The sequence below is a fragment of the Centruroides vittatus genome, unplaced genomic scaffold, assembly GCF_030686945.1.
Source record: "Centruroides vittatus isolate TY-2023 unplaced genomic scaffold, ASM3068694v2 contig_8, whole genome shotgun sequence".
Taxonomy (NCBI): Eukaryota; Metazoa; Arthropoda; class Arachnida; order Scorpiones; family Buthidae; genus Centruroides; species Centruroides vittatus.
This window is the reverse complement of record NW_027122517.1, coordinates 759,802-787,306: the sequence shown is the minus strand read 5'-3', so window position 1 is coordinate 787,306 and position 27,505 is coordinate 759,802. Positions and strand designations below refer to the sequence as shown.

The 27,505-nt window shown below is 35.0% G+C and overlaps 1 protein-coding gene across 1 annotated transcript in view; it reads left to right on the top strand.

Annotated features, from left to right (window-relative positions):
• LOC136981992 (WD repeat-containing protein 46) overlaps nt 1-23,704 on the top strand; it is a 133,238-nt gene extending 109,534 nt beyond the window's left edge. Inside the window, exons 13-14 of the mRNA XM_067278420.1 lie at nt 5,001-5,111; nt 23,540-23,704. Coding sequence (XP_067134521.1) covers nt 5,001-5,111; nt 23,540-23,653 — 225 coding nt within the window. The 3' untranslated portion in view covers nt 23,654-23,704. The remainder of the gene's footprint in view (nt 1-5,000; nt 5,112-23,539) is intronic.
• The last annotated feature ends 3,801 nt before the right edge of the window (nt 23,705-27,505 follow it).

Here is a 27,505-nt window from a genome sequence, read left to right as displayed (position 1 = left end):
ATCGACGCACTAGAACTTTAGAAAGATGAATAAAGTTTTATAAAAAAATCCCATAAAAAAACCATTAAGCGTTAATTGCGTGTCATTAAAGGTTAATTAAACTCGCAATAAAATTTTTTCGCGCGGGTAAAAATTTTTCAAAAAATTTGGAGACTTAGAAAACATCCGAAAAATCAAAAAAAAAAAAAATTTTTTTAGGGGTCCTAAAGGACCCCATTTTTTGTAACGCTATACAACTTGCCCGAGATATCTCGGGCTAAGGGCTGAACGCGTTAATGGTCCACTTTTGGTAAAGCCTTGCCCATTTCATAAGGTTTTTCATATGTTGTTTCGTCATGAATGGTTTTTGTATGGTTTTATGAAACTTGTAGCCCATTTCATTTAATCAGTTTTAAACTGTACAGTTATAAACATTGCCATGATGAACTTGACATTTAATTCTTTTGATGCAAAATTTCAATTTTGTGAGCAGATGCATCTTAATTCATGATCTTGGTTCTCAGTTGTTGCTCTCAGTCAGCCAGTTTTCTTCACTGTTTTTACACCTCCAGATTTCTCATATTTCTTCCATACATACCTAGTTTACTGTTGAAACAGCACAACCAAGCCATTGAAAAACTTCTCTCTGAGTTTATTTTTCAGAATCAATCACAATTTGGTCTTGAAATTTCTCGCCGTATTCTTTAACAGGATCCATTTTAAAGCAATGAGAAGACAAACTCCAGATGTGACTATATTACATTGCTGGCCCAATTTGCATCTGAGCCTAAGGTGACCCTTTCTTGGGATGAAGCTAAGATTTTGCGAAAAATGTTTGATAGAGAAAAACTACAAATTCTCAAGGCTATAGAAATATATGGGGCTAAACTCAAAGAAGGTTGTATTAATAATGATAAAACTTCCCTGCCTCAAGTCTGGCAGTACATTCTTTAATTCATAAGTTTCTGATACATTTGTTTTAATCTGGAATTTCAGTTCCTATAATAATTTTAATATTTTTAATTACAAAGTATGTATTAAAAAATTATTGCACTTGTCAAACCAAAGGATTGCCAAATTATATTGGGCTATATTACTACTACTATTATTTATTAACTGCTATGTAATTTAGCACTAGAGACCGGTGTTATGTGCCATTGCTTGCTAAATTTAATAATTATAATTAAATTAATATTTTATAAAATTACCATCATTCATATGAGCAGGTTAAGTTGACTACTCTTTGGTTGACATTCATAGTGGACCATATTTTAACGCTTCCAACAGACAGTTAGGAGGCGTAATGTTATCCCATGCTGTTATAAAATTGCCATCATTCATATAAATTAATATTTTAGTAAATAATTTAGAAGGTTCTGGAAGAAAAGAATCAGGTTGAAGCAGGACTCAAACCCACAACTTCTGATTTTGTCATCCACAGTGGCGATTAATGCAGCGGAGATTAAGGTGTGTGCCCGACCTGGTCTCGGTTTATCCCGAATTTACTCGAGGCCTTCTCTTTTTAACTCTTGTACCAGGTGTTCACTGCTGTTCGTCTTAAGCAATGTTAATCATAAATGTGCTTCATTTGTCTGTAGACGTCGGCACTCCCATTCTTTTCAGCCACTAAAAACTGAACTACTGCCCGTTGTTCAATTCTGGTCAAAATGTCCAGAATTGAATAACAGGCATCATAACTAGTTCATAACAGACTTAATATTAGTCTGCCAATTACTGGAGATAAAATCTATTCCTGCAAATACTTAATGCAGCCGGCACTTCACCTATGTTAAGCTTACCAGCCCATAAAGTGGCTCATCAATAGCTTCTTCCCATGATGAAATATGACATGGATTTTACATGGATGAAATATGACATGGAACAATTTTACAAGGATTGTCCAATTGAAAATTGGACAATCCTTATAAAATTGTTGTTTTTTTATACCACTATGGGAAAATTTGTCAGAGTTAATCAATCACTGTAAATATAATTGGGCTAGTTTTTGCTACTATTAATAATTAGATATTAACCTGATTAATTATGGTGATCATTTTGGTTTATTATTAATACATCAAGCTTAGTGATGTTTGTATATATTTATAAGAGTTACAAAATACAGTGGGAATTTGAAATTTAATGCATTTTTACAGATATTACACGTATGTCTGACTTTTATCATCAACTGTCAATGTGCTAAAGATGAGAAAAAATCAGAAATACAGTAGAGCATCGATTATCCGACCCCCGATTAACCGACTTATCGGTTAACCGACCGCGTTCTAGTCGGCAAATTCAAATGTCCGCTAGTGATGCGGCGCTACAATATTTGGTTATGTCTTGGCTACGTTAATATTATTTTTGTTAAATTTCTGCATGTTTTAGCTGGCAGCACTGGCTCGACCACAAAAGGGAGGCTAGTATTTAAACCAGGCCTAATACACTATACTAATAATGTATTTTTTTCATACTTTTCGGTTATCCGACCAACCCCAGTCCCCAATTAAGTCGGATAATCGATGCTCTACTGTACTTCTTTACTGGAATAAGAAAATTAAATAGTCTTGACATCATGAATTAAAAATGATTATTTAAAGATGCATTAGGATAAATATTGAAGTTTTACAAAATATAAGTTATAAATGTTGATTATTTCTATTAAAAAAGTGCCAAAGAAATCATAAAATATAATAAACAGTGATCTTAATTACCAGATTATTAACAGATCATAAAAGGGCTATTAATAAATTATATAGTTTGATCTAAAGACGGATAATTAGACTCTATACTATTAGGCCAAATTACATAGTTTAATTATCTAACTAATAGCACTACTATAATATTTTAATAATTGTATAGTTTAGATCAATGATTATTTGAATGTATTGAGCTATGATTTACATTTAATTTTTCATATACTCTTAAATATAATTATTAGATTTGAAGAAACTGCAAAAACAATATATAAAAAAATAAGATGCTGAATTGCATCCTTCTAATATTTATTTATAAAGATTGAACTGTTATCAATAGTATTTTTTTTTTTAATTGAATGTTGGATTTCCACATTTTCTGTGTGTTAAGTGTCTTAGAAAACTGTTGCAATTCTTTTATTTCATGGAATGTATTTCAGTTTTAAACATTAAAAAAATATATTTGTTTTAAAATTAAATGTTCTACTGTTGGATTTTTTGGTTTGGTAAGTGTTTTTTATATTATGTTATAGTTGTTATAAGTTTAAAATTGAAGTTAATAATTTAGTTGTTAATAAATTATAAATTTACAAATGCCTGTTTTATTACCAAATATATATCTTCTCTCTAAGTATATAAGATACAGTAGAGTCCCACTAATCCAAACTAATTGGGACCAAGCCCTGTTTGGATTAGCCAAATAATTGAAATAATGCAGAAGCAAGCAGTAAAACAGGTCTGGTTTATATAGATCCAACACTATCAATGACTTTTGTTTTTGTGTGTAAGTACTGTATAGATCTGTTGTTTTAATACGCCATGTCATACACTGATTTATTAATTTTGTACAGTATTAATACAGTACTAAAATAAAATATAATTTTTTTTTTGTTGTGAAATTCTAAATTTTTTTGTACCATTAATACCATTTAAATTCAACTAGAAAATACAAAAAAAAACATATATTTTGCGAGCTAAAAAATTTCCTCTCCGCCGACCGAAACACGTTTGGACTAGCAGGACACTACCGTACTTAAAATCATCACGTGTTCTTCTATCGCCAAAATGAAATAGAAATAGTGACACCGGGAATCAATGAGTTGTGGTGAAAGTTTTGAACGGCTAGGAAAAGTGAACCATGTAACCATAAAATTGGAGTGTTTTTCTATAAAATGTTCAAAATGTCATAGTGCTTAACTGATTTGAAGAAAATAATTATTTTTCTGAAATTTGAAGGTTGTTCTATGTTACAGTTTTGATGATGAAAATCTGAAAGGAAAGTTTGTTTATTCGTGTGATTTGAATAAAAACTGTTTTTTTCCAGTTTATTTTAGTGTGGAAGTTCATTTTGGAATACCGTATATTCAAAATTTATTATAGTTTACATTATGGAAACTTCACTTAAAGCGAGAATCAAATTTTATTAATGCCTTTGCCTAAAAATAAAGGAAAGAAATAAAATCATAGTTCAGATGACAACAAAATTCATCAAACACCACCAGCAAAAACAATCTGCAGAACAACAGGAGTTGGGACGCCTATTGCAGCCAATAGGAAAGCTTTTCAGTATATACATATTTTCATATTTTTTTTATAAAAAAAAATTATAATATAACAAATACAAGATGATAAAAAAATAATATAAAACTGTTTTTTTTTTATAAAGAAAAAACCTCCAAAATTTAAGTTAAATTGAATAAATTATAACTTTTTAATAGAGTGAAATTAAAGACATAACAAGATGAATAAGTATATGTTAGTAATTGCTTTCAAGGTTAATACTCATTAATTGAATAACATTTAAAAATTTTTGATGTTCTTTATAACATTTGAAATGTGTTGTCTGGCCAGATGATTAGCATTAAAGTTGAAAGTGTACCAGGGTGGTTGTTTAATCTTATTATTTGTGTAATTTTACTCCATTAAAGCAGTTATAGTTTATTATCAATTGTTGTTAATGTCATACCACCATAAAATTGATGAAATATATTTTTGTAGAAAAAACAAATTACTATGCTAGTCAACTTTGAAATGACTTGAAATTATGATGTAAATAATTCTAGTGAAGTCTTCATAATAGACAATGGTAAAAGTTAGGTTAATGTAGAAAAGATTGCACCAATAATTATAGAATTATGCTTTTAAGGGAAAAAACTATTTAATTGGAAGAAAATTTTTTTATTTGAACGAAAATATAATTATAAAAATTTTTTCATCATCACAAAGTAAATTATTTGTTTTTATATTTACATTTTTAATTAAATTGATAAACTTATAATTTTAATAAATAAAATACATTTTTAGTAAATACAACAATTATTATTTTAGTATGTGAAACCTCAAAAAATAGATATCGAGCCACGAAAGAAGACGAAGGGTAAATCATCTTCGGCGAAATTAATTAAAAGGAAAAACAAAATTCTCGATCAAGAAAAAAGGGTATCGTATATATTTATAACACTATATTTAATAATTTTAAAACTGATAAAGATCTAGTTAAATTTACTTGGGCATTTTTTTAAATTTATTTAGTTACAAATGTAGCATTTATTATTTAATTATTTATTTTTAAAATAACACTTGAATCATTTAAATTAACTAAACAAAAACTTTTGTTTTGTGTATATTCTACATAAATACAGTAGCCCCTTGTCATATTGCACTTTTTTGCTGTCTGCAAAATTTTAAAAGCGCTTGAGTCAATAAATTTTAAATTATAAATTTTATTGAATTTCTTTCTACAACAAATCAGGGTATTTTATTCCTACCATTTCCTTAAAACTACCACTGCAAGTGAACACAAAAAATTTGTCAAGATCTAAATAAGCAAAACAGGTGGACAGTTTAGTTCAATTATCATTTATGTTTCTTTTTGTTATTGAAAGTTGTTTATTATTGGTCTTGAACTTGGACTAAGTCCGTTTATTTGACAACTGTTTACAATATATAGATAGCAACATTTCATGCTTGCTTCTAACAACAGTCTTAGCCGAGCTTGTTTCTCCCGATTCCAACGGTCGTGTTGCCTTATATCCAAGTTCTAGATCTGTTGGCCGACCGATCCGGAGCCGAGTCGGTAGCTCTCCTGCGGGTCCTCCTCCGTATGCATATGTTCATATTTTTGTTTGTTTATTTAGTTTATTTATTGTCTATTCTGGAATGTTTTAAATTTTTTCATTCTGTCCAAACGCGACCGTCATTCCTTTTGTAAGTTTATCCCGAAGAAGTCGGTTATATAAGCCAAAAACATTAGAGATTAATACAACGTTAAAGTGTTTAATACAGTTTTTAAGATATTTTTGGAGTGCTTTTTACAATGTTGAAAATAATGTTATAGAAAAATTTTTACAAAATAAGTCTAATTTTTGAAAATTATTAACATTCTCGTCTCCAATGACACCAAGTTATTGCTTTTCAATTTTGCTTTGCAATTTCAAACAATTTTTCACAATCAAAAAAATAAATGTTGTATAGAATAAAAACATTGTTTATAAAGGTGATGACAGTTTATTCTGCAAAGTAGTACAGTACATTTTCTTCATAACCAAAAAGAATTGATTTAACTGGAGTTTGAATAGAATATTTTCTAAGATTGAAGTTATTATTCTTTTTGTACAGAATGATTTGCTCCAGTCCAAATACTTAATTTAGACTGGAGTAACTCGTGATTGCATGGTTACGTTTCAAATAATACATATAGTAGTGAACCGAAAATCGGAATCAATTGGGGACTGGGGTTGTTCAGATTAGGAATTTGTTCCGATTACGGTTTATGTACAAAAAAATATATTAACCTGCCCGATGTTCAAATTTTTCTCCGTTGCGTGTCGCTTCCTGTTGAATTTTTCTCCGTTGCGTGTTGCTTCCTGTTGAATTTTTCTCCGTTGCGTGTCGCTTTGTGTTGAATTTTCATCGATTTTAAGCCTAACGAAAATTTTTATAATAATAATCGAGGCTATCGTATCGTTAAAAATTATTTCTTCATTTTGTACAAACAAAATAAATATATTGAAGAATATAAAAACATGAAAATTATACTTTAGAAGTAAATTTAGTATCAAAAACGTTCGATTCGGCACGACACAGTCCGACTGAAAATCGTGCCGATTACCGGGGTGCCGATTTACGAGTCTCTACTGTAAGGAGAAACACACTTCTGTCCTCTGTTTGGTTACAAAGTAAAGAATCGTTCCATTTGTGTTATGTATTAGTCTTTTCCTTTTGTAGGGAGATATTCTATTAATAAGTGGTCAGTCTTGAGTGGCTCACCCTGTGTAATGTGGGTGGATCATTTATATTTAAGGAGGTGGAAAAACTGGATAGACTCAAATAAACCAATAAACTAAACCTTGGTAAATCCAGCTACAATAAATTTGAAGCTGGATTTACCTAGGTTTAGTTTATTGGTTTATTTATATTTAACATAGAGGGATACCTTGAATGAAATTTGGCAGAAGAAATTTTTAACTCCTCTATTTGATGTATACATTTTAAAAGGTACATATTATTATTGCCTTTATATGTTTGTGTGCATGTAGGATTTTCTTCCATTTTTAATGACGACAAAGAAACCAAGTTATTTAAAATTTGATTAAATTCAGAGTTTCAATTGGATATTTTATTTTTTCTGTATACCTCTTGCAGTTTCACATGTACAGTACCTCATATTTCAAAGAAGTTGAGCTGATTTAAAGTCTTCTGTGTAAATATTAAAGTTCTATCTGTATATCTTGAATTCCTAATTCTGATTTGTTAGTGTAATATCGTACTTATTTATTCAAGTTAAATAGTTTTCAATTTAATTTAGCTGGTATAATAAACTGTATGGAGCTCAAACTTGGGTTTCCTAAAGAATTGTGTAGTCTAATAAGCATTACAGAATTTTTTATGAGGATTCAAATTAGAATTCCAAATAATACAGGCTATTCTTATTAACTCTTTAATTTTCAGCCACAGTTTCTTTTTGATATTGATCAAATGATTAGTAAACAATAACAGAGTCAATATTTTTATACTTAACTATAGTGATGCAGTCAGAGAAGGAGCAAGGGAGCCAATGCTCCTTCTCTGAGTCCTAAAGAGAATTTCAAAAAAAGGAACGGAAATTCTTTTTATTTAAAATTTTATAATAATAAACCAACAAAAACTTTTTGTCCCCTATTTAAAATTTCTGTCTAAGTAAGTTAATTATTTTACTATTTGAATCTGATTATTTTCAATAAAGAATTTATTACTTTTCCCTTGTCTTGAACTGTTGCTCAGTATGATAATTTTTGTTTTTTTCTTGGTTGATTTTTAATCCATTAAAGATAATAAATGTTACTAACAAATTCAGTTTTTTTACATGTTTAAATAATTTTTATCCAGCAGAACACTGTAATTGACATATTGCTAAAAATAAATAATAATTAAATATGTTAATTTCCTATTTTAAAATTTGAAATCTTTAATATATGCATCATTTTGCTGCGGATTAAATTTTGTCATTTTAAGATGTCAATGTAAAAAATTGTTACAATTTTTGACTTAAATGTTTGTATGATAAGAAAACCACAAAACTTTATGTTAATTAAATAAGATATTTACATTTTAAATGATAGAACAAAGGAAAAGCTCTTTAAAATCCGGGGTTTCTTTACATAACTAATTCAGAACATCCATCTTTATTTAATATTATTTGTCATTTGATGGTTCTGAATTTCATTTTTTTTATTTCCAACTGGATTAAAAAATAATCTGTTCTCACGAGGTTCGTGCGTCGGGAGCTAATTATTCTTTCTGAAAACATCTAGTTATTTACGTGTAAGATACTAATAATTTGCAGACACAAAGATAAATTTCTTTTTATAGTTAAAATAAGAATGGGTTTTTTTTCTGGTAGAATGCTTGCTAGCTGAATTTAGTCACGAATAAAAGTGATCAAGTATTACCTGTGTTTTTATATCTTGTAATTTATGGCTCATACATTTAGAGATAACAATAGAAAGAAGAAAAAGAAAACTGATGTCTTATCTGTAGTGAATGATCTGTGGTTCAAATTAAGTTGTTGCTTATCTCAGAAATATTAGGATGTTAAAAAAATGAATATCATTAAAATATTAAGATGTGACAATGATTATCTGATAATTTTGATAGACAAAGAAAAACAAGTTTGTCAAGAACATCATTGTTAATGATATTGAAGTTAAATTAAAGTTATCTAATATGTGACTTTCAATGGCAAACTTTTTATTCCAATTATAGTAATCTACAAAGAATCTTTGTTTGCATTTTAAATTAAATAGTACTGAAAATACCTGAAATAAATTTTTTATGTATAATAGCCTTAATTTCAGTTACTTATGTAAGTTATATCATACACAGGAAAACAGAAAAGTAGAGAGTATAAATTAGATTGAAAGGTAAATGAAAATCTGTGGTGTTATGAGGAAAGTGTTAAGAAAATGACAATTATTAGATTTGAGATGACATAATGTATAACATCGTCTCAAATCTAACCAAGAAAGAATGATTATTTCCTAAAACGTAGCCACGTACAGTACCTGGCAAGCAAGGTATAAAAATCAAAGTTAAATAAAATGAGAATAATAAAGTAAATGGGAATTTAACTTAGCTTAAGTGTTCCTTCTAAAATAATTTGATCAGTTATTTTAAACTTTTGTTACTTTCCCCAGCTCTGTTATATATAACAGAGGAAAAGTATGGCAATTAATCAAAAAATAACCCCCCCCAAGATTTTTACATTTTGGACTTGGGATTTCTAAAGGAGAAAAATGCAAAAAAATATTTAGGAGTTTTTTCTGTATTTGTAGGTGGCACAATTTTGTTTACTCGCCAAAGGTTAATAACTCCAATACTTTTATTTTTAAAAATTTCTAAAATTTTGCAGGGAAGTTTGTGTATTAGGGGAATGATGCTATTATATTTTGGTAGTTAAAGTTCGAGGAGGTGGGGACATAGAGGTCAGTGTTGTATCTCCAGTAGGGTCAGACATAATGTTGATTTTACTCATTATTAGCATTTACAGTTTTTTTATAAAACCCATTTCTACCCTCAAAATTAAGTTTTTTGCCATTTTATAATAATTAAAAATAAAAAACTTTTTAATAATAAAATATTATAACAATGCCACACATGCTGTTTGAAATATGGCTAGGAAAGTTAAGCAACTTGTTGCTGGATTTTTATATGTAAATTTGTTAACGTTATGTTTAATGTTCTGCATAATGTTTTAGACAAAAAAATTTACCTTATTATGCAAACAAAAATAAAAAGCTAAATTAAGCACCAAAAAATCAAAAATCCAGCAGGAAAATGTTAATAAACATGATTAAAACTTTAATATAAATAAACAATATTTTTATGAATTTATTTTTCAATGTTTCGACTTATTGTTTTGATATCGTATAATATCTGAATTTTTACTTTGTTATTTGGATAATGGATATAATTGGCTTTACTTTGTTTATCTTATTTCCTGTTATAATGAAACAATTCTGAAATCATTTCATTCATTTAAAAGAAATGATATGTTGGATTTACACATTAAATAAAAACAGTTTTTTTCTGAAGTGGCCTGATAATATTGAATAATCATTGAATTGATATTATGAATAACTTCCAGATATTTTTTCTCTAGAAGAAGAATTCTGAATTACAGAAAATGAAATTACAATTTTTATTATTATTTTTTTTTTTTAATTTCTGTTACACAACAATGAAAATAGTACTGACTGTACTTCACAAGAACTTTATCAAAATGGAAAACATAGCATAGGATGACTATTTCAGAATTATCACATAATTTAATTTGGCAACAGCACACAGTAAAGGAGGATGAGATCGGAACCATTTTAACTGTTAGGCAAACTAGGTTTGAGTCTTGGATCCCAAAAATGGAGATCCACGGCCTTGGAAGAAACCTACCGCTCGAGAATTTTGGAACGGATCAAAAACCTCACAAATTTTTCGGGGATGGTCCTTCTAGGATATGTTAGGTCTTGTCCCTCGTCGCTGTGGGTCAAAAAAGGCTCTCATAGTGCCTATAAGGTGGAGTTTAAAAAAAAAAAAACTTTAGTGAAGTTTGACTTTTGTAAAACTATTTTAAAAAATGACTTGGGAAAGAGATTTCAATATGAACTTATTGCAATTTTTTACTTCTAATCCAGTCAAATTGTACAAGGTCATCAAAGACTGCAAATTAGAATTCCCAAACTTGTTCATTTTGCTATGCATTTACCTTTTGGTCCCAACAAGTAAGACAAGTTGAGTAACGTTGTTTTCAGCTTTAAATAGAGTGAAAACTACATGTGCAGCACAACGGAACAGACTTGTTTGATTTCACTTGCAATATTATCTATTGAGGTGGAAATTACCAAAAAAGGTTTTTTGTTGATGAAGCAATAAGAGAATTTGCCTATCAAAAACTCAAACGTATCGGTACATTTTCTGATATGATTCTTATCTGTTTATGATGACGTATTATGAATTTATAATTTTCAAATGCAAATGAAAAATTGATAAACTAACATAGATAGTAAATGCAACTGCTTCTGTTAAAATTTAGTTATGAGTAGTAATTGAGTGGGTTATATGGAGGAGGAGCCTAAATTCACCTTTGTGCTTAGGGCCCAAGCACTGTTAACATTCTCTAAATGAGACACACTAATTAAAAAACAGTAAATAAAATGAATTTTGATTTATCATTATAGCTATTAATTGAAGACATAGTGGATGAAGGTGTTATGTTACAAAATCAAAGTTTTGAGTGAATTGATGTTTAAGTTTTTATTATGTAATTATTTTAGTATAAATTTTAGTAGCACAAAATAGTGTTTCACAGAAAATAGTGCAGTGTCAAATTTCTTACATCATTGATGGTGATATATGAGATAAGGATATCTTACATTTTCATTCATGCAGGACAGTCTAGTTTTGAATTATTGCAACCTTCATTCACTATCTTCAATTTTCAGAGTATAAATTTTAATTGATGATTTTTAGTAATGCAGTAAGGCTTCATTTTATAAAGTGATTATGTTCCCAGCCCACTGTTCCTAAAGGAGTTGTTTGTAAATTGAGGCAAAATTGTAATACTACATAAATGAGACTAGTTCCTTTAGTATGAAAATTTACTACCAAAAGTTAATAATTTTTCAATTTGATTTATGGTTACTTTGTAATTATTTTACATAAATAATAATTATAAATAAAACAAGACAAAAGTTATACACTCAAACCTGTTTTTTGTGTGATTTTTTATATGTGCAATGTGTTTTGTGCTATTATTTTTGTGCAGTATACCAATTTGATTGAAATTTATATACCACACACAAAAAATCACACAAAACAAATTGCACAAATAAAAAATCGCACAAAAACAGGTTTGAGTGTAAATCAAAAGTCAAAAACATTCAAAACAGTGGCATAATGAAGCCTTAATGAGATGAGCCTGGCTGATCATTTTGATTAACAGGCTTTGTGATTTTTCTAGTTAAGAACTTCAGTAAGGATGTCTGTTGGGCTTTTTTTCTTCTTTCGTCCAACCTGTTATAAAATAGTTTGAAAGGAACATTTGTTACAGCTCTTTCGATACAAAAATTGCATTCCAAGTCATGATCATTATCACAAAGAGATAGTTTGTATCTATATTAAAGCTTCTTTAAGTATTTTTGTGATGAGAGCCTGAGTAGTATCATATCCTGAATTTCTTTGTCCTCTTCACTATCCTCTAGCAAATTGTGCTGCTAGCTCTTCAATCTTCTTTTGAAAGTGACTCTCAGTGACTTTCTAAAAACTCATTGGCATCATCAATGTCAAAATTATTGACTATTCCACATACATAATCAGCTCTATCTGAAACAGGCTTGAACCCAGAAAAGTCAGAAATGTCATGAGACCACAGTTTCCACCAGGCATTATTAATGCACAATCATAACACTTCTTTCCAGCTACTGAAATGTTTGTTATGCTCTTAAGAATATTAAAGAATTTCTAGTATTCTGTCACAGATAAACAATGAGATGCCTACACTGCCTCAACAATACCTCTAAAGGTTGTCCTTAAGTAATATACCTTGGAAGATTGCAATGACACCTCCAATCCATTGGCTGCAAAAGGAATGTAATGTTGGGTAGCAAATACATTACTTTAAGATTTAAGGTATCAGTATATAAATCTTCAAAGATTGTTGAATGTCCAGGACATTATCAAGACTAAAACAATTTTATTAGGCAAGTTATTTGCAGCACAAAATTTTGCCACCTGTGGACAAAAGTAGGAAGAGTACAATTTAATAAAAATTGTCTGAGTTATTCATGCTTTTTTATTAAAACTCCAGACAACATGCAAACAAATCAAATCAATGCCTTATCAAGCATAATATTTTATTCTTGTTTTGGACACGAAAATATTGCAGTTCCCATTTTTTCTTTTAAATTACGATGTTCCTCTTTAATTGATCTTTTCTTACTTATTGTTCTTGAAGTTTGATTATATTTTTATTAAATAACTTTTTAGTTTAATATGAATAAAAACCAAAATCCACCTTAGAGCTGAAAATATCACTCGCAAACAATTGAGCAAACACTGCACTTTGTGACGACTTGTACAAATGTGATGTTCGTAGCGATATGATGATACTCCGCAAACAGAATAACACAAAAATTACAAGTTGCAGATTCCTTTTTTAATAAGTAATTTATTCTCACCTTGAACCGGTTCTTTATCAGTTGATCCCAACTTACAAAGCAAAACTAGAGTATTATACAACGGGCATTGGACCCCTTTTTCTGAGCAATCAATTCCACGCGACGCGACAAATATCTGCAAGTTGACTTATAACTAAAAAAAGAAGAAAAAATAAGTGTTTAAGAATAGAAAGAAGGGGAAGAAGGAAATACCCAGGATTTTTGGCCTCGTAGTCTTGGATGGGTCACCATCTCAGTCTTCTCTCTGAACAGTTCTTTCTCTGTTCCTTCCTTCTCTACACCTCAAACTTGGTGTCCTATCAATATCTTCCTTTCTAAGTTCTTTTATGGAACGTCCTTATTATTGGAATATGAGTGGCTCCACGTAATCCCCAGCCTCTCTCTTCAGACCTGGAGCACTACCTTTGTACGTTTTCTCTCTCTGGAGTTCGAGCCAAAAGTGTCTCACCCCTGGTTCCCGTGACCCCAGGGCCTCTCCTCTCCTTTGTTTTTCCAGTCCAGTTCTCAGAAACGGTGATCTCATCCAAGGGAGAAAGGGTTGGAAAGGAAATTTCTAGAACAGTTAGAACAAAAAAAGATTCCTAAGCCTAACATAGTATAATAAAATATGTACAAATATACAAATATCAGGCCACAAACATGTGTCAGATTAGATCGCTCCATGTTCTATCGTGTTTCCGATCACCTTGTGTTTTTATCTCCGTTCGGCTTCGGCCGCCGCTTTTCATTTGATGCCTCGCACCAGCACACAACGTCCCAAGCGATCACGCAACCACATGTGACACCAGCGTCAACCAGAGTTCAAACTTTCCAACTTCAAGCGTCAAAGCTCGATGTTTAAAAATTTTTTAAAAGTCTTGGTGGGCTGCATGTTTGACAAGCCCGATCTATACAATATGCCAAAAGCAGTGGCGTGCCGTCATTGGAAGCGATGGAAGCGCCGCTTCCACCTACCAATGACCTTCCCTCGTATTTTATAAAATATAAATTTTCATATTTTAACGTACTTTTAATTAATTAAAATTAATATTTTATTATAACCTCATTATGTATCTTTTACAAATTTCTATACTACGTGTGAAAAAAACGATAAGATTGCTATTGTATATTCGAATAATTCGGTGGCGGAAGGAGTGTCGAAACCGGGTCAGTTTCCAATCAGCCAGATTATATAGGCATTGGCACATGCGGTTTACGGAGCACCAACCTCACCCGGATTAGCCGGTAGAAGCAACACACGCATAAAGCATCCAATTTTATATCCCGGAGCGGTTCTAGGCTGTTAGCCGCCTGCTAGATATTCGGCCACCCTTATTATAACGAGATAATTACGATTAACAGATATGTCTAAATTAATAAATGTTATATGTTTTTTCTCAAAGCAAGAATTGGCATTTAGACGGCATAGGGAATTTATTGAATTCAATAAGAAAGTTCAATATAATTACCTCTGTTATTTATTAAGTACGTCAGATAATCTTAAAAATACTTTTAAAGAAGTATACGGTTTTTCTGGCTTATCGAACGAACGAATAGGAACGGGCCCTGACGCGCAGTTAATTGATTGTCCCTGTAAGTCGGCTTCTTACAGAAACACAGCTTCCCTATCATCAAATGTCACGGCACGCCACTGGCCAAAAGTGGTTTTTAGTTTGAATGTGGCCGATGCATTGCCATCCACCGGCAACGTAAGTTGTTCTTTATCAGCCTTAAAACTAGGACTAGATTTCTCGTAAACTGCGTACGGGCCTGCCGTAAGCGGGCGTGCAAGGTAGGTACCGCACGCAGGCGGCACGTCCGGGGGCGGCAAATTGGTATTGCCGGCAAGCTCGGCGTAGGTAGTCGTAGTTAAACAGGGGCGGCATAATCGGTATTGCACACGGGCGCTCAAACAGCTAGCGGCACTGCCGACTGCGTACGTCCTACTAGGCAGCTTTTTCGGTACGAGACTGTCTCGTCCACATTAAAAACCAACTCGGGAATGTATCCAACTTCATAAATTATTTTCCGAAATTCGGCCAGATATTCATTTGCCGAAGTAATATTCCGATTCTCTGCAAACCTACTATATAAAGCTTAAAAACTGGATTCTGTCACTGTATGCCAAAAACAGCCACTAGGGGCACCCTAGTGGCTATTGTTTAAATTAACAATATAAATTATTTTATATTTTTAGAGTATAATACTCAGTGTATTATTATTTTTATTTGTAATTTAGTACGCCCCGATGCCTGCATCGGGCCTTTCGACCGGTTTTAACATAGAATTTGTTTACAGTTTTTGAAACAAAAAACAACCCCTACTTGCCACGAATAACTCTTTTTCACCAGCTTCTTCATTTATTTCATTAAAGAAGGACTTATTCACGATTACTGCTTGAGTTACAGGAATGTTCTTTCGATTCATATCATTAATTCACAGCCCTAATAATTTTCTTTTTTTCTATTTTTTTTTTATTATTACTTTACGCCTTTGTGACGTTCTCGAAATATTTGCATTAGCAATTCCCTTATATTCTTTATCTTAGCCGAATTGGTTACTATTGTAGAAACTGTACGTGATGCCAACGTTAATACTTTATACACACCAGAATGTCACTCGTGTAATTGGGTACATCGAATCATTTCCAGTTTTTCCCTCAATAGTAAGTGATTTTCCCACTTTCTTTTTGGCCGAAGAAGTCAAATTTTCACTACATTAGATGGCATTTTTAATTTATTGTTTAAATTCAAATATATTAGTAAAACTTTCACTTCAATTTCATTATAGTGAAAATTTTTGCTTTTCACTATAATGAAATTAAAGAGGAATTGAGATATAAATTGTATTATAATTATTCGCCACGCTACAAAATATAAAATAAAAACGTAGTTTCGGGACATCAAACTAGTTAGTAATTTTTTCCCCAAAATATCATCAAATTTGTTAACAATCATAATATTACTCTGCAGACATATTATGCTTTTGTTTTGTTGTTCATCATCCTTTGTCACCTTTTTGATTTTTTGTTATTGATTTTGAAATATTTTGTAAAAAGAATAAACATAAAATGAGCAGTTACTGTATTTTGAAGTGGAGAAATTTGAAAGCCGTTAGTTTGCTAGATAAGAACGTGCGGTATAAATGAGAAATCATATTTAAATACCGTATACGTATTACTTTTTATTAATATTTTATTATTTAACTTCACGGTTGATTAATTTAACTTACAATAAATTATAAATCTACTTCGTTGTATGATAAATTTTGTTGTTAAGGGTTTGAAGTTACAGAATTGAACGTTTGATTTAAACATTGGGATATCTCGTCACCGGTCCAGTGATGTCGGATACTACATCGTGCCCAACATTACTGGGTCGGCGACGACACATTTTAAAAATTATTCGGTTTGGAATTTGAAGAGAAGAATTCCAAGATTGTAATTAGAAAGTAATTGTCTTTCTGTGAATTTTGACTTTCGTGGTTACCGATAAAAATGGTTCCTGGAGTTTAAAGACACTTTTTACGGGTAGCTATACTACAACTAGAAATAAATACAGTATGTGCATTGCAAATACAAACATTTACATTTTGCAAATTGATTTTACAGCTTTTCCCACTTCTCATACTTTATTATTATTCTTTTAAAGTTGTCTTCTCCATCAAATTTGCACATAATTGTGGGATTAACATATAAATAAAAATAGTAATTTACCCATGATCTTTTTGATATTTTTGCTTATTAGAGAATTATTTCATTTTAAATAAGATATTTTTCTAAATGCTTTAATTATTAGTGACAGTTTGTCATTCTTTGTATTCCTATTAGAAGCTTAATTTTAAATATTGCCAGGTTATTTTTCTTATTTCATTCGCTAATGACCTTTTTCGACCAAACATTAAATGTTATGATTAATTGATTCGTTTGTTTTTTATTTATCAGCTTTCCCACTAATATGATATAATTAAATATTAATAAGAATACTCGTCTATTAATAAAACATCCCTCATTTCATTCTTGACAAGGTAATGCTGCTACATTCTTAATCTATATTATATTACAATTTATTATTTATAATCAAATGCAAAAACTAATTAACTTTCACGAATTTTTGTATTTATCGAAATATGTATGATTTCTAGTTTGTGAATGGTGCAAATTTGCAAAAAAGTTAAAAGAAAGTTTTAAGTAAATATTTCAGCATGTACCGATTCCATCATCACACGGTATAGCTAGAATGTACAGTCTGTTAATTAATTATAACTACAATTAATTTTTTCAGTATGAAAAAAACTGTTAATATTTTAAAAATCAAACTTGAAAAATCACTAATTACAGACATTTGCTGATACTACACAAATGTTTAGCAGTATAAAATGATAATTAACAAAATTAAGATAAAATTTCTAAAATTTTGAATTTTTTACTGTTAAGAAATTATAAGTACATTAGTTAAAACTTACATTTAAAGTGATTTTAGTAATCAGTTGGTCCCCCTTTAGCTTCATTAAGACTAAATGCCTTATCTGAATCAATGCGTTTTTGTAATTGTTAAATGACGATCGAGTCCCAGGCATCAATTATTGCAATTTTAAGTTCATTCGATGTTGCCTGTTTTCTTTACAGACTGTTCCGGTTAAGATGCCCCACAAATTTTTTATTGGATTTATGTCTGGACTTTTAAAGGACCAATCAATCGCACTGATTTTTTTTTTTATGTAAAAACCATCGTTGCGTGTCGATTTCGAGTTGGGAATTGGAGCATTGTCTGGCTGAAATTTTTAATTATTTCCTTCTATAATTGGTCCAAATGTAGAGCAGTTCCTGGTATATTTGAGAATTCATAGTTCTATGTATAATTACAATGTCTGTTTTGCCATTCCAACCGAATGCTGCCCACACCGTCACAGATCCTCACCGTCTTGCCTACTGGTTCGCAGTTCTTCCTTTTTCTGCGGATCGTGTCGATAATATGAAAATCTATCGGGATCGTCTAAATTTCGCTTCTTTTCGTCTGACAAAACCACTCCCCATTTGGATGTCCACAACATTTTTTCTCCGCCCAATCTTTACTAGCTTCTTTACGCCTAATTGTTAATTTTGGCTTTGATTTCATCTTTAAGTATTTGATATTCTTATTTTCTTTTGTGCATTTCCATACAGTTGCACAAGATACGTGGACAGGGAACTGTGCCGCAATTTATCTCGTGGCACTCCATCGTCTGTTAACGGCTCGAAAACCCGTCTTTTGTCGGGTGATGTCAGTTTAGCGTATCTTCCCGGACGCCCGATTGGTCCATAATTTTCTTTTTTCGTAAAAACATTTTGTACGGCATTAATTGATCTGTTTATTGCAGCTGCTACGTACAGTACCTTAAACATTTTAAAGGAATGTATTTTGACGATTTCACTCGTGTTAATGCTGTTTCGCCAGCATCTTAATTAAATGTTAATCGAACAGAAATCAAAAGTCAAAAATGCTGCCAGTCGATAGAAATAACGTTTAGCACCATTTACCATTAACGTAAGTAACTAAAATGGAGCTGCAACAATTATTATTGTAAATATCTGCGATGTACAGTACCTATAATTTCTTAACAGTGAAAAATTCAAAATTTTAGAAATTTTATTTTAATTTTGTTAATTATCATTTTATATCGCTAAAAATTTGTGTAGTATCAGTGAATCGTCTAATAAGTGGTTTTCCAAATTTGATTTAAAGAATGTTCTATACCCCAAAAAATTAAGTGTACAGTACGTATAGATAATTAACAGAATGTAAGTTTGCCACTAAAAGTGCGTAACCCATTCGAAAGGATAACCAGAAAAGTTACAAAAATACAATAGATAATGGAAGATGGTAGAAGAATTTTGTTTGTAGATTCTTTTTTCAGTGTTTGTAATGAAAATTATTCCGGATGAAGGTGGCGATCGATAAGTTTCTCCATTTTACTGTAACGCGTCATTCGGTGCCCCAAACCGTAGATTTGCTCCGTCGGTAATCGGTTTCTGTGGACTATTGCCGGTGGTGGCAGTTTTAGTGATTTCACCGCTAAGTATTTCGGTGAAAATAACAGTCTCGAAAATTGGGAAAGATCTTAAACAAACAAAGCGGAGAGAATTACTACCATTAAGATTTAAATACGTTTGAATAACGACGGAGTGCCACGACGGTTCGATTTTGAATCTAAAGTATTTCATTTAAAAGTAATATTATTTGCCTTAGTCTATACGTGTGTGATTTGTTAGCATATTTTTCATTTTATGTAAATACCGAGAAAAATTCCAGGAAATTATGCTAACGAACAACTTCCGTCTACGTAAGTAGTCGATACAACGTAAATAGTCCAGATTTGGGAGAGATTATAAATGCATATAAGCAAAACATTTCGGTATTGTTTTAAAAATGGAAAGGAAAAATACGTCGTATCTGTTTAACAAGAAAATTGATGACATCTCGGAAAACAATAGTTATAAATTTTAATAAGAACTTTTTACATCGATTTCTTATTTGCTGGAAAGTCGTGTCATCCGACGAGCGAAGCGGTGACGTAGACTCACCATTCTCTTTAAATAGTTTCCCTGGCGAAAAATTTGAAGGAAATAAAATTTAGACGAAAAAAAAATGGCGATATAAATTTGCCGTGCCGGATACTTCGTAACGTAAACAGCGAAAATGAGTCGCTAATTTCGAACGTTTTACAGAAAATAAAATGTAACTAACAAACATTTTCCTGGGATAAATTAGCACCGAGAACACCGTCTTTTCGACGTTATCCCGTTTAATGACGAAAAGAAATGTTTTCGCAAGTACGTACTGTACTTTCGACCTTTTCAAAAACGTCTTCATCGGGCGAATGGCAAAAGAACACACGCTGAAATGTTATATATATATTAATTTTAACGTTGGTTCATTCTAGATGGAACATCATTACGATATTTAAATTCGAATGTAACGAATTGAATGCCGCTCAGATAGCCAACTACGGAGAATGTAGATCGGCGCTACTTTACCGTACGAAAGGGATTACATTGTAGAAGTAGCGGTCTTCTTATATAGTAATTCGTTAAGGATTTATACGGCGTGATCCGTAGTCTCGGCAGCTTCAATCCGGGTTTATTGCAGGGGCCTAGTTCTCGACGATCGAAATCCCCGGATAAAAACGATTTCGCTATCCGTACGTCGCGCCGATAGGGCGGTCTCATTCCGAGCTAGTAGAAAATTATGCTCTATTACTTTTTCGGCTAGCTCCGCGGTATGCCCGTTTTTACCTGTCTCCCCGTGTTCTAATATGCGGCTAATGGACTTTCTCGTCGTGGCCTCGGTATAATGTGTCTTTGTATTACTTCGTTGATGTAGCAGCGGTATTTGGGTAAATGCCCGGTTTCCATAATTTAGAAAAGCTGTCTGTGTAATATTATACGCGAGTTCATTGGCGGCTTTATTGGAAGCGTAAGCGCAAAGTTTCTAAATCTTCTCGCAGTGCGCGGAGACCGGACCAAAATACAGAATAGAGGGACTTGGGAGTGAGACTTTTCTATATCTGAAACAGTGGGTGGGAAAAATGACCTACGTACCCAGGCAAAATTTTTCTATAGTTTCGATTGTTTAACCACAAGATAGTCGAACGAAAAAACAGGTAGAAGAGTTAGCAGTTTATATAAAAATTATGCGGCAATAAAATTCAGAATTTATCACGAACCGATACAGATTAAATTATTATCTGGGTATTGTTATAAAAATTATAGATCCGGAGATCGGAAGCTTTCTTCCAATGCGAAGTAACGAAAACATTTGGCAGAACTTTTTCGACTGTTCGGGAAACAACGTATTTCGAAGATGACGAATGTAAATATTCCACAGGTCCACGAGTCAGTTTTACGTTTTACGCGCGACCAACAATTAACCGGAAAGGGAGTTTGGTCGTCTTCGCTCCTTTTCGACCGAGTTAGGCCGACGAAACGTTTTACTTATTTAGGCCATACAAGGAATTTTTTGCAGGTAAACACTCGAAAGGAATTTACGGAGGGATTTATTTTAAACGCCGTCCGGTTAATTAACCGTGGCGTGGCACTTACGAAAAGGTTCTCCGACCGCGCGTAATCGACCGGAGGTAAACAACGTTCGGAATTACGGAACTCTGGCCAAGTTAGGCCAGTCCGTAACGTTTGGGCCGTTCCATTACCGCGCGGTTAATACCGGAACCGTATTAATATTTTCAGATAATAATTTTTAAGTTACCAATAAAATGGCAAAAAGCGAAGATTTCGATTTTTATTGCGTCTGTTCGTGTGGCCTAAATTTGGCTAATGAATGAGATAGACGAAAGAAAAGACAGATACGGAAACCTTAAGGGCGGGGAGTTCCCATTAACTATATACGAACTTCCGATTCAAAACTTCCCCAAAAGGTGATAGACGACCGGCAGGACTCTATTGTTGAAGGAAAAGTATGATGTAGGGGGCGAGACACTACGGTACTAATTCGAGGTGGAGATCATATATTTTAAATTAAATAAATTTAAAATGCGATTATAAACTTCAGCCCTGCATGGTGACCGAGTGGCGATAAATAATTGCCGGTTAACGTTGGAAATGCATTTCCCCCGGTCGGTCCAACCGGTGGGCGGGGACGACTAAAATTATAATATGGACAAAGTTAATTGTCAAATACATAATATTTAAATACAGGGGTGATCGTTTAACCGACACCTCACAAAACAAACACAAGAAGCGACGTAAAATAATGAATACCGCTCGGTCTTCCCTCGTCTTCCGGCAACAATTCGAAACTTTTTGGAGCGCGGGAGACGTCGACATCGACGCTCAACCCGGTCGGATAGTATTCCTCCGAACAACGAAACTCTCCCTTCTAATTCCAGCCTTTTATTTTTCTGACAGAAACAATTCTTTTATAGTATTCGCGAGACCGTCGGGCGGGCACTCGTTAAGTTTTGCGTGGGTTTTTATTTTCGAAAGGTGAGAGTATAATAGAGGCTCACTCTCTAAGTGGGCAGCTATCTGATGTTGCCGGGCAGTATGGCTCGAACGGATCTACAGAAGGCTGCAGTTCAATCTTATCTAAGAAAGATACAGTATAATCGAGAAGACTCGAGCAGCTTAAGGAGTAACAAAAATCACATCTGAGAAATAAAGAACATCGAAGAGCTCGTAATGGAACCCGAAACGGATCCGACGACAGTAGAACACCAAGAAACTCGCCGAGATACGATTTCTTCCGAAAAAGAGAATTAATGTCGATATCTGCCATTAAAGATCTTTTGAAGAAGTGGGAGGATGTCAGAACGACGTTCTTAGAATGGCATACAAACCGGATGGAGGTTAATAGGCTTAGGGATCTCTACAATTACGACGCTATTAATTACTTTTGAAAAATCCCGAAGAACAGAGAAAAGCAATCGACATTACACAGATTCTTTAACCCTCACAAACGGAAAAAACGTGACTAAGAAAAATGCAAGATTGTGTATATATGTATAAATAAACGTAGTAAAAAAGTATATATAAATTTTTTTTATTTTTGGGGTCTCCGGAACGAATTAATCAAATTCCCGTAAAAACCAATGGTAAAACGATAATCGGTTAGCGAAGAATTCGGATAACGAATAAAGTCTTGGAACGGATTATGTTCGTTAACCGATCAATTATCAGACACGTAAACGGTAGTTATAAGCAGAAAATTCCGGCATAGGTATAAAGATAATACGACGATTCCGCTGCGGACAATGGTTACCCCGAATACGCACACTTACCTGTTTACTCCAGACACACAAAAATGTTGAGAAAAAATTCCTTACGAATAATTTTCGCTTACAGCGATACGATTTTCTTACCTGCGAATTAACGGGTGGTAGAAGAAAGGACCGGCGCGGGTATAAAGTTTAAATGTACAGTACTGTACAGTACATGGCACTAATTAACGGCATTACGGGTAGTCGCCGGAACCATTTAACCGACGAACGTTTTCCTATTTTAATATTAGACGGGCCTCGGACGATAATTTCTGCCGGACGTGCCGAACGTCGACAGACGTTTTTCTAATAAACCGAAAACGGTGGACGTTAGGAAATTAACATAATTCGCTCCCCCGGGCAGAGAATTAGCAATTTGCTTTTTTTAACGGTTGGAAATGTTTTAATTGCGTAAATGTTTTGCAGAGATACGTCCAGCGAGTGCTAAAGGAGAAAGAAAGTGCGGGAAAGAAGAAGGGTAGCGAGAAGAAGAAAGCCGTTTTAGACAGGTTCCGGTCGAAAAGCAGTCGACCGAAGTAACTGTAAGAAATTTGTCGTTTTCTGTATTAAAGTACATTTTATTTTAAAAAATGCGTCAGCTGCCGGTCGAGATCTACGCTCCGCAATTCCCTACGTCGACCCGGAAACTTCAAATTGCAATTCTCGGCCAAGGTCGACGGTGGGTGCCACGGACTCCGCGGGGGGAGTTTTTCCACGGAAATAACGCCACTTCCGGCCCAAACCCAAAGTCGGTATACGGTTAATCGGGGCTTTTTATATTTGGTGTGCAAACCCCGGAGATTAAGAAAGGACGGAGGGCATTTACGGGAAGGCCGTTGTTAAAAAGGTCCCGGGAATAAATTAAAAGTTTAGTTTTGGGCCGGACCGAGAGGGTGGGAGCCCGGTGGGCCTCCCGGCTCCCACCCTCCGAGGGTGGCGGGGGAAGAGGCAAATAGGAAAGAATCGTCTTTTCTTCCGTCCGAAGGCCGGTCGAGTGCGGCAGGACCTCACCCGGACCGGCCGAGCGGAGAAAGCGCCAATTATTGCCGGGGAATCGATTTAAAGTCTTCCGGTTTAATTTCCTCGGCTCTCGGCGGGCGGAAAAGGCGCGAAAATCCCGGTCCCGGCCCGATAAATTTTGCTTTCCCAATCGGAAAGAACGAACTTGGGACGAAATAGACGGAGCTGCGGAGAATGGGAATTATCCGCTTTCCTACGTCTTAATCTCGGCTTCTTCCGGTCGATGGCGTTTTTCTTTTTCCCGGCGGAGAGTTGTCGGCCCTCCTGTTCCTCGGGTCCGGAGAAGGTCGAATTCCCCTCTTAGCGCCGCTGGTTCGCGCCTCTGCTTAATTGCTTCTTCGGGACGATCCGAGGGTTTTAAAACCCGCTCCCGGCTACCGTTACGGCGCGACGTTTACTTCCTCCGATTTAGGTCCGACCGGAAATTCCGGCCGGGAATGGGCGGGACCGGGAAAGATTTACATCTAACTCTTTCCACCGAAACGGGCGCGAGTCGGCGTTTATAAAAACTTGGTCGGGAGCGACGGAGAAAAAGGAACTCGTCGGATTACGTCGGGGATTCGTCTTTTGTAAGACGTCCAAGTTTCGATTTCCGGGAGAAGAAAGAAAAAGGAAAAACAATTTCCTTTTCTTCGGCGGCGCGACGATTTTCTTTAGCGCCGTGCCTCTTTCCATTGTCTTCCGACAGACAAAGCCGGAGACGACCGCCTTTTCTTTTTGTCGCCGCAGCTAATCCCGTGAAATACGGCCGGCGACGGGACGACCGTCGGTTTTTTAAACTCCGGGAAACCGACGTATAACGCATCCGCCCGCCTTCCGGCAACAAAAAACAAAACAAATCCTTTTAAAATGGTCGGAAGCGGGCCGCCCTCCCCTTTCACGAACCGGAAAACCCCGAATTCCGCCGTCCGCGGGCCGGGGAACAGTAGGCGCTTCTAACTAATAGTTGCGCGCCACCGAGGACGTTCGTCCCCGGTGGCTCGCAACTATTACTTAATTCTCGGCGGACGGTGGGGACACCCGGACGGTACGGGTGGTTTCCCGGGACCAGAGGCTCCCGTTCGGTCCGCGCGGGGCATAGAGTGCCTCCCGTCTCCCGGGAAAGAGCCGCTTTTTCCGTCGGGCCGGCGGCCTTTTCTCCTTCGTTAAAAAGGGGATGGCGTGGTAATAAATTACGAATGAATTTAATGGAAGAACGATAGAATTGGTAATCCGCCGACGGTAAAAGAGGCGGGAAAGCGTAACACGCTCCGTTCTGCCTCGTAAATTATGGAGTATTTAGTGGCCGTAGTGTGGGTGGGAAACGGAAGTATTTATTTAGCCGTCCGACCAAAGCCAACGGGGAAGGAGTAGTAAGGCGTCGGCTCTTCTTTTTCTAATTTCGTTCATTCCCCGAGTCCCCTTAGTGCGAGACGGACGGACTTTCCGCCCTTCTCCCCGTACGGCCGCCAAAAGTAATTTCGTTTTTCTCTTTGGCCCTTTGCCAACGGATCGGGGTGGAAGGAAAAGAAAGGTCTTTCCTTCGGCTCGAGAACGGTGTTAGATGGACGAAAGCGTAGGGGCGGGAGGTCCCGATTAACTGTATAAACTGGGTTGGAAAATATTCCTTCCACTGGCGTTGCGGTTAACGGGATTCCCAACTCGGTAGTTGGAATTTCCGTTAGTTGGCAGCCGTCCTTTTGGGATATGGAAATTTTCGCGCACGAGAGTTCGGATAGTTGGAGATGCCTCCGTACTACCGCAGAATAATAGACCGGGAACGGCTTAACTAACCCCATCGATGTGCCTTGGCTCGTGCGTTAAGACGTTTTCGGTGTCACCTTACCCTTTTTTTCTCTTATTTCGCATAATACGGCCGGTAGCGGATCGAGATATTTGTAGGGCCCCGGACTAATAATCGGGCCACTTTAAAAATAAATTGGGTTTCCTATCGAAGAATTGCGCTTTACTTTTTATAAAACCCGCCAGGCCTGCCGTTTACCCGCAGTTTATTAGTATTAATTATTAATTAACTAAAATGGCGTTTTGTTTAAGTAGCCGTATTCCGTCTGTCGAATAAATTACGCGTGTTACGCGGCATTTGGCTATTGGGCGGAAATACGTAAATCTAAGGTAATTGGAAGTGGATATTATTTCGTTACCGGGACGGACGACCGGCACGCTCCGCGGTTACCGGGAAAAGTACGACTTACGGGGGAAAGCCGAGACGGAGAACGCGTATTTTCGATCGAATAAATTGCAACCCGTCGGTTAACCATTTGAAAACGGGTAAAGAAGTCGACCGTGGCACACGCCGGAGAGTACCCGATTGGGTCGGGCTATAAGAAATTTAAGGTTAAAGACGTAATTTTGACAAAGATGGCGCGCGCGTAGAAAGTTTGGCAAAATCATCGTAGGCAGTTTCCCACCGGGAGCGCCCGGAGACGGCGAGAAAGATCCCGAAGTGGCCTAAACCGTATCTTTCGTCGGACACGCGGAAATTTAAAGGGTGGCGCGCTCTCTCCGCGTCGTTTTCCCACCGGACGCCACTTTGGCTTTTATGTAAATTAAACCGTTCGTTTTTTACCACCGATGAAAATCGAGTATTGCCGGCGGGAGGCCGTCGACCTCCGTTCCCGGTTAAAATCGTTGGAATTACGGATGCGCTCTCCCCCTTCGTCTGGCCGAACGGAGGTTTCCGGCCACTTTTCCTCCTCCGCCGAAGGCGGAAACCCTACTTATTACCGGAGGAGAGTCGAAAGAAGACGAGTGGGCGGGTGACGGGGGACTTTCGGCCCGTTCTCCCGGACGAACGGTGAGCGCCGGAATAGCGTATTGGGGAAGGGGGCCGGTCGCCCGGGTTTCTCACTCCGTACCCGGGCCGGGACCGTCCGGTAGATTTGGGCGGTCTTCCCGGAAAATGAGCCCTTTTAAGCCGGCGGAAGGAATCGAAACCCGCTCGAAAATTAAGTGTGTGATTATTTTTGAAAAAATTAGTCCGCCGACTCGGATAGAAGTTAGCCCAGTCAAACAAATAATGAGGAAAATAAATACTTAATGAAATATTTATTGACCGCTTCAAAAATTTATGTAATAAATATAAAACGATTACTCCTGTTATGTATTATTTCATCGGTATCGTATGTAAAAGGGTGAAATGCAAAGTTATTTTTAAAGTTCGGCACTCTGTAAAAATCGACTGGTTATTTCCTTTTTTCAATCTATATGGTCGTTTCCCGTCGGTCCCTCCGTTCTTAAATTTGCGGGTCGGGTGACAATTTTATTGTAAAAGAAATCGACTGGTTCTTTTGTCTCGTGTTCCGTTTTACTCGTATTGGCTTTTAAACGTCGCCTAACGATTGAGTTCGTATCGACGTAGCCCGCTTTTTAAAC